The 8,719-nt window shown below is 38.8% G+C and overlaps 1 protein-coding gene across 1 annotated transcript; it reads right to left on the minus strand.

The window, feature by feature from the left end:
• Positions 1–7,450: 7,450 nt before the first annotated feature.
• Positions 7,451–7,886, minus strand: LOC306641776 (small ribosomal subunit protein eS26-like). Its single transcript, XM_079107008.1, has one exon. The coding sequence runs from the start codon at positions 7,870–7,872 to the stop codon at positions 7,525–7,527; it is 348 nt and encodes a 115-aa protein (XP_078963134.1). The 5' UTR covers positions 7,873–7,886; the 3' UTR covers positions 7,451–7,524.
• Positions 7,887–8,719: the final 833 nt, after the last annotated feature.

An 8,719-nucleotide genomic window follows, 5' to 3' on the forward strand; every position in this document is an offset into this window, starting at 1 on the left:
ATGGATTCTTCCTTCAAATTTACTTAGAACCATCATTTTGTGAACCATGAGGTATAATTACTTCAACCTTTTCTTCACTCACCACAACCTAACTTTGTTTGTTGTTATTTGGTTGGTTTTTGTTTTAGGTTGACAAATCACCCAGTCTTAACATCACTTTGTAAGAGTTCATTGTAATACACTATCTGAAGTTACTTTTTTGAGGTTTCTAAAAACCATTGAGGAGCCATTTTGCTGAAAACTTTGAATGAAACTTTCCCCTAAATTTGTTATGGGTAGTAGTTAGAAGTAGGTTTTAATCTACATGATATTTTCTCATCATGGGGCTCATTGTTTATGTGAGTTTTATATTCATTTAATTCTATCAAAGAAATAAAAATCCTTTGTTCAACACACAGGCATAACAGAAGTTAAAGTTAATAGTTAACACACTCAACAGTTTAAATTGCAATATGGTTCTCTATTACTTCTCAACAGAAATGACCTTCCTTGTGTATCATCCATCCTAGTGACTCAGATAGTAACTAGAAACCACAATGGTTGAGTGAATTCTGGATTACATCTGCTTTGTGGACAGAACTATATCCCAAATATTGTAGTAAAGGTTATATAGACATCACCTCTCAGGTGCTGTTACATAACACTGTCTTTCTACCTCCGTGGGGTGAGATTGTTTATCTGTTTGGGCCTAACACCTTACACCTTAGTGACAATAAATTCCCTTCGTTTCTCTGGCATGTATGTTATTAGGGAACATTATGAAAGGTCTCACTGTCCATTAATGTCTTGCCATCATTTCTCTTTATCGTAGTTTACACATAATCCCATTTATTTATCTGGATTTCTGTTGACTGTTAAAGAGAGAAGATTCCATAATGATTGGAATACCCAGTGTTTTTTCCTGGGTGAGGGGATAATAAGCTCATTACCAGCTTTATTGAATGGAATGGTGTACCATCAGAGTCATTATTCAGTTAACTATTCAATTAGAGATTTGTTGTCTTTCCAAGCTGATTTCTAGCTACAGCCAACTTCTGGCAGGTGGCCACAATCTGCTTTCCTTCACACCCAAACAGCTGTTTTAGCAACATATCATCTTGATTTATGGTCACACAGAGTACAAAAGCCCTGTTGTACCACATCAACTCCCCTGTCCCACTCATTGGTAATGATTTACTGACACCATCCAAAAAATAGCCACATGGTAAGTATGGTCCACCCACTGAGAACAGAGTAATATTTATACTTGATTCCCTGTAAATTGAATCATTAGGAGTGCTGTCTTTTCTTCCTCCAGATTACGCAGATTGAGTCTTTAGGTAATGTTTGTAAAACACAAGGAATTCAATTGATTTGTAAAAATCAAGGAATTCCCTAGAGAAAACAAGTCCCAATGTTTCTTTCAAATTGGCTGTTAGTCCCAAATCTCAGCCGAAAATATATCTAGATTGGCAAAATGATAGAGAACTGATCCAATTCTTTGACCATTTCTTTGAAATAGTGATGTTTAATTACAGATATAAACATTTCCAGTTCTATGACTTTCCATTCTTAGGAAGGTTAATTGTGAGAACTTTGCAATCATTTTATTGATTGAATTGTAGAATACTTTAGTGTATCCCAGTTCATATCTTTATTTTTATTTATTTATTTATTTATTTTGTTATGGTGCTGGGGAGTGAAACCAGCACATTTGCTAGACTATACCTTAGCCCTTTAAAAATTTTATTTTATTTCAAGACAGGGTCTCCCTAGGTTGCCCATGCTGACCTCAAACTTACAATCCTCCTGCCTCAGCCTCCTGAGTAACTGAATTATAGACATGCACCACCATGCCCCACTCAGTTCATATCTTTAAATTGACATGACTAAAGCATAAAATATTTAACCAATAAGACAAAATCCGGTAGAAAACTGAAAAAAGAAAAACAAAACAAAACAAAAAAAACTGAATAATTAATTTTAAAATGATTTGTTAGAAAACAACTGACTGCATAACAGGGTTGAATACAACCATGTCAATAATTATATAAGCTGTAAATGGCCTAAATACCTCAATGAAAAGGCAGAGATTGGGAATGTAGCTCAGTAGTGGAGTGCTTAGCACTGCAAAACAAAAAAGAAAAAAAAAAAAAGGGCAGGAATTGTCAGATTTTATATATATATATATATATGTGTATGTGTGCCTTTTTTCTGTATATATATATTTATGTATAAATGTGTATATATATATTCAAGATATATATATATACATATATATTCAAGATCCAACTGTATGCAGTCTATAAGAAAACCATCTTAAATAAAAACACATAAGATGAAGATTAAAATATAGAAAAAGATAAATCATGTTTGCCAATTATTAATTATTGTCTCTCAGCTCAAAATTTATACTTTATTATCTCATAGGTGAACATTGATTTGGGCCCTTGCTATGTTTTCTCCTTTGCCAATGGTTATAGTGTTAAGTTTCATCAATAAAGGACACTGGAAACACATTACAAGAGGAAGCAGCAGGTTCCTAGAGGGCTCAGGTTTTGTTCTGGTTTGGTTTCTGCCCTCCTGGGTCAGGCACATTCTCCAGTCAGCAGTACCTGTTGGGTTCGGTTTCCTCCAGCATTTGATCCTGCAGCTTTCCCTAGCTCTTGACACAGGCAGCAGAAGCATGGGCAGGAACCCCAAAGAGAGAGATCTGCAATGCCTGCAATTCCTGCATGTCAGGGTTCAAAGGAGGCCTTATCGCTCCACCATGGACTCTTGTTTGTGGGTTTCTGGTAAAGTCAATAGATTTTCAGTTCTGCTGATTCAGCTTCAGTCTTCTGCTGGTCTTGTTCTCCTGAACTTTGAGGGTGGAGTTTTCTCAATATTCCTACCGCTTCTCCTCCATGGCACCCAACTCTTTGTCTGTGTTTAGGAAAAACAAAGTGTGTATTTCATCTGATCTCACCATAATCAATACAGAAGACTTCTGTGACTCCTTAAGAAGTAGAGATTTCCTCCTACAAGCAAGTAAGCAATGAATTCTGCAGTGGAGAACCCCCAGTCATGTCTCCTCTAATTTGATTCAATTCTGACACCATTTGCCCACAGAGAGTTAGATCCCACATGTTGGACTCCATCCCCAGGACTGCCTCCCTCTACTTTGAAATCTAGGTTATTTTGCCTGTGTTTCAACTGACTGGTTATTAATCAGTGTTCTCAGAAACTCCTCCTTGGGTCCAAATAATTTGCATGAGCAGTGCTATAGTTTAGATATTAAATATCCCCACCCTATCACCATGTGTTAAAAACTTGGTTCTCAACTTGGTGCTTTTGGGAGGGGATGGAAACTTTTAAGAATTTGGGCCTAGTGGCAAGACTGTAGTTTATTGGGAGAGGTGCACTCAAAGACAATAGTGGGAACGTAGCCTCTTTCTCTTTTCCTTCTTTGCTTCCTAGCCATGAGAAAAGATACTGCCAGGTGCTCTAGCAATGATGTGCTTGCTTGCCTAAAGCAACAGGACCAACCATTTATGCACTGAAACCTTTAAAACTGTGAGCTAAAATAAACCTTTTTTCTTGTTAATTTAATTATCTTAAATATTTTTTATGGTAATAGAAAGCTTACTAAAACAAGCAGTTCACACAACTCAGAAAAATATGCTTACAAGGTTATTATAAAGAATATTACAAATGATACAGATGAAGAGATGCATAGGGCAAGGTATGGGGAAGGGCTACGGGCAGGAGACCTCTCAAGTGAGGAGGGTCTATAACCTACTATCTGACAAGGTGAATTTGAGAATTTCCTTATTACAAACTTCAAGATCAAAAGTGGGGTGCAGGGGTGGAAGATTAGAATTTCTGTGACCTCCCTTGGGGAAGAGAAACTTTGTTTTCTATGGAGGAAGTCTTAAATATCAATATCACAAGGCATGAGGTCATGAGCAACAGTTTCTTAACCTCCTCCCTCCTGCCAAATCTGCCAGTATTTGTAGGCTTTTGCTTTGTAACCGTGCAAGATCCTGAGGTTCAGGGAATTTTCTGCCCCTCAAAGGGCAAAGAACTTTTGCTTTCTCCAGCATCAATGCAAGTTTTCCAGAGGTCCTGCAAGAAAAGGAAAGATTTCTCACTCTTCCCCTGGAACATCAGCATTAACTCTCCTTCGTCTTATCCTTTGCCCCAATATTTTTTACAAACATTACAGAGGCCTGTGGGAAAGAATCTGCGAATTGATGAGGACTCTTCCTATTTCTGCAGAACTCAGCAACTCTAAACTATCCCTTTCATCCACACTCAGCGTTTAAGAGTTTGTTTGTATTTCAGCTGCTTTTCTTCATACCTGCTTTCATGTCATCCTCTCCTGCTCTGCAAAAGGTGAAATGATTTTATGGTTACATTTTCTCTTATGAATTCAATTTACCTAGTTGCCTGGTGACCTCAGTTCTCTGATAAACTCATGGAAAAGCTATCCAGTGTTTGTTCCTGATTGTTAGACTGGAGGCAAAATTATCTTGTGGCTCTTTTCTTCCTAAGTACAAATGAAACTTAAATGTTACTCAAATTATAATTTCAAAATTTGTATTCTACGCTGCTAGGACACCTCTCTCTCTCTCTCTCTCTCTCTCTCTCTCTCTCTCTCTCTCTCTCTCTCTCTCTCTCTCTCTCTCTTTCTATTTGTCAGTATTGGGGATTGAACCTGGGGGCACCCTACCACTGAGCTACATTCACAGCCCTTTTTAGTTTTTATTTTGTGACAGGATCTTCACTAAATTGCTGAATCTGGCCTCAAACTTGGGATCTTTCTACCTCATCCTCCTGAGTTGCTGAGATTACAGGTGTGTGTTATTGTACCTGGCTCCCTGCTTTCTTTATTCATTAAATACCATTTTCAGAGCACAAGTCAGTGTCGGTCCATGATCAATGATGTAGGCAAGCCTGGATAATCTGGGAATACTCTGAGAAATAAGAAATGAAGAAAATGAAATTTCTTACAATGAAGAAAAAATGGTGTCTCTCATATATATATATATATATATATATATATATATATATATATATATATATATATGCCTTCCAAAGAGAAGACGAGGAACATTTTTTCCTGAAAATCATAAAATTATTTTTTTAAGATAATGAATAAAGATTTAGAATTCTTAGATTCAGAAAACTAAACCAAGTCTCTTTATGTTCCATTTAATATATAATATTAACACATTTTTGTGGCCACATTTTTCTTATGCCTTCTGTTGATAAGATGTTTCTCCTTTAACTCTTTGCACAGTCAGGGTAGAACTGAAGAACAATCTCTGCCACCTTAAGCCAAAAGGAGATCACTCATGATCAAATTCTCTGGACACGTCCTAGTCACTATCTCTCCTTTCAAGGAAATCTGCCTCTCTTTCATAAACGAATCAGCTGATAGTGGTGTGTCCACTGGCATTTGTTCCGTTCTTATCCAGAGACTGAGAGGTGGTTTCCTTTCTTGTCCTACAGAGATAAAGGAACACACTGAAACTCCCATGACAGAGCAGGGATGTGAGAAATGTATAACTGTATATCCTTCCATTTACTCCATTTCATGTAACTTATCTAGATTATTCTATGAGGTTGGAATGACCCAAGTTGTTTTGTTCTATTGAGTTTATGTATTTGTGAAGCCAAAATTAGACAGGCAGTTAGGATAGATAGGTGATCTGGTTGAATTGAGAAAATGGAGACCAGTTTGGATCTGGGAAGTTGGAGACCACCCTTGGGAGATTGGAATATCCGGGTCTTCAGAGACCTTTGATCACCAAGGTTACCTGCTATACTACCCCTCCCAAAAGACTGCAGACAGGGAATTGTTAATTAATGTCCCCTGGGCTGTTACCTGCCTGGATCACTCCATTTGACCCTTCCCCCTGCCCATCTGCTTCTCACCTTTTGGCCATCCCACCATCTCTGGGGCCTACTTACAGGAAGGCAGGAAGGAGAGAGATAAGGGGGAGAGAGCGGGAGAACAAATAAAACTTTAGACTATAAAAGAGGCAGGACACTTTCACTTCTTGGGATACCAGAATACCAACCATGGCCCCCTCTCCCTCCAGGAGAAGTCTGTTACTACCTTTAAATAAAACCTGTTTTATATGCTTGCCTCTGTGTGTTTTTCTAATGTTCAAACTTCAACATTTGAGGAAGCAGAACTTGTCACTGATAACCAAGGGTATCATTTGTAGGTGAAGGAAATTTTGTCTCATGGCACATACCAAGGGGTAGTTGACCTCTTCAGCAAGGTCATCAGAGTCTGTGATATAGATACTCACAGAAATTGGAAGTCAAAGTAAATAGTAAGGCAATTTTAAGAAACCAGAAACCACTCCAGATGCAGGAACTCACATAAGAGAGTTTATTAAGCAAACAGGCCGAGTGTCTCCCTGCAGGGTAAGAAAGAAAATGAGAGGAGCATGCAAGACAGAGAGTGAAAGCCAGGAGGAGAGAGCATGAAAGCGAGGAGGAGAGAGAGAGAGAATGGCAGGGGAGCCATTCTTAAGCTGTGGAATTCCACGGGCTAACAGTGACCAATAATAGAGAAGAATACTTGCAGGCTGACTGATGAACCAATAGCTAGCTAGGATGTTCACAGACTGACAAGCTAGGTTGTAAGTTAGGAGGCCGGGAAATGACTGTAGGGTAAAGGGCGGGGGAGCAGCTTTATATTATATTACAGCAATAACCCCCAAAAAGGACATCCGGGGTTGCTAAATGTCAATAAAAGCAAATGTTGAAAAGTTCAGAATCAGTTACTAAGAAAGCCATCAAAAGAAAAGGATCAAGATGAGGGGTTGAGCATGCATGTGACGTTATAACCAAGAAAAACTTGATTTTTGCGATGAACACTTATTTCAGGCAGGAATTTCTTTCTTTAAGGGAGTTTCTGTTAAATTAGAGGCCAATTCCTAGTCATATTAACATGGGGTTCACAACATTGGATGTCACTGAATGTCAACGTCATTCATCAAGGATTGACTGAGCTAGAGACATGTATTTAGGTGAAGATACTTCTTTTCCAGGGAATATAGTGATAGTGTCTGGGGAGTTCTGCAGAGACATTGAAACTGATCTTTAAGGATGAATGAAGAGGACTTGCTTACCCAAAGAGGGCTACTCAAGGTATAAAATTAAATGCCCATAAAAGGCCAGGGTGTTGGTAGAGAACTGAGAAAGCATGGTGACTGTCAGGGAAAGCTCTGGAAGAGAAAGGTAAGGAGTTGGAGAAAGTAGAAAGGCAAGCAAGAAATAGGAGGCATGTTATAAAGGGTCTCATGTTAACCTATATAGTTTTGATTTGTACTGTAGACATTGACAATCATTAAAAACTATGGGGGTGGGAAACAGGGACTGAAATGGGGCAAATCAGATTCTATGCATGTATAATTTTGTCACGATGAACTCAACTACTATGTTTAACCATAATGCTCTTTTTTTTTTTTTTTTTGAATTATAATTCCCATTTTATTTTTTTCCAGAAGATAGCTTTTCTTCATTCATTAAGGACCCAGCTCCTTACATAGGCTTTGGTGGAGGTCGTGGGGCAGCACCAGCAGGTCTAAAACAGGGTGGGGGTGCTCGGTCCTTCCTGGCTTCACGAGATCGATTCCTGACCACCTTGCTGTGAATGGCACAACTCACACAGTAATGCAGCTTCACATAGAGCTTGGGAAGTACATAAGCATGGAAAACACTTGCTTCGGAAATGTTCCTGAAGGCTGTGGCCTCTACAATGTTTCGAATGACGAACTTCTTAATGGCCTTGTCCTTGGGCACGCACCTAGCACAGTTCGTGCAACAAATAGGCTGCACATGGCTGCGGCCCTTTTTGGCACGACCATTATTCCTTCTTTTTTTGGTCATCTTGGACGCGAGGACCCAAGCTATAATGCTCTTTTAAATGGCTTTTCAAAGGTGGGAATAGCAAAACGAAGAGTGTATGTTAGAAAATGTAGCATGACAATACAGTTGAGAATAGACTAACTAAAGTGGGTGAGTAGCTCACCCTGTAGAATGCTTGCTGAGCGTGTGCACGGGCCTAGGTTCGAATCACCAGCTCCTTCGAAGAAAGCAAAAAGTGAAAAAGTGAGAATAGACTAACTAGAAGGAAGGTAAGCATCAGGGAATCTTGCTGGGAGCCTATTACATTGTTTCAAGTAAAAGATGACAGAGACATGACTCAGGGGAATGAATGCCAGTGAATAAACTATAAAGAAATATTTCACCAGTATTTTAACTTGACTTCTCCTTAGAGACTTTAGGCATCTATTCTTGTGCAGCATTTCAGCTGACACTTTTAAGACAATTTCAGTGGAGTTTAATCCTTATTGTAAGCAAAAATAACCAAAAACAGAAACAGATCTCAAACAGATCAGCAAGCTGTCTTAATTAAGCGGTGGTGGGATGGCACATGGCACATTTTCAGAGGAGAAGATGGCGACTGGTTACAAGATGGGTCTGTGTTTTACAAGTCTTAATAAGAGTTAACCATAGTAGAATGTTTAATGTGACTTAATCATTAGAGACTTGGGACTTGCTGGCTGGGCAGTCAGGAAACTAGTCGTGCAGGTTAAAAATCTCAGAAAAACAGTTGTAAAAGCTTGAAACTCATTGTTACTGGATAAAAAAACCAGAGCCCAGAGCCCATTTGTTTGCCTTCCCCTCCAGGACTCAGTATTATGGGGAAAGGATGAAAGACCAGAGCCTAATG

This window comes from Sciurus vulgaris (assembly GCF_902686455.1).
Source record: "Sciurus vulgaris genome assembly, chromosome: 12".
NCBI classification, from domain to species: Eukaryota; Metazoa; Chordata; class Mammalia; order Rodentia; family Sciuridae; genus Sciurus; species Sciurus vulgaris.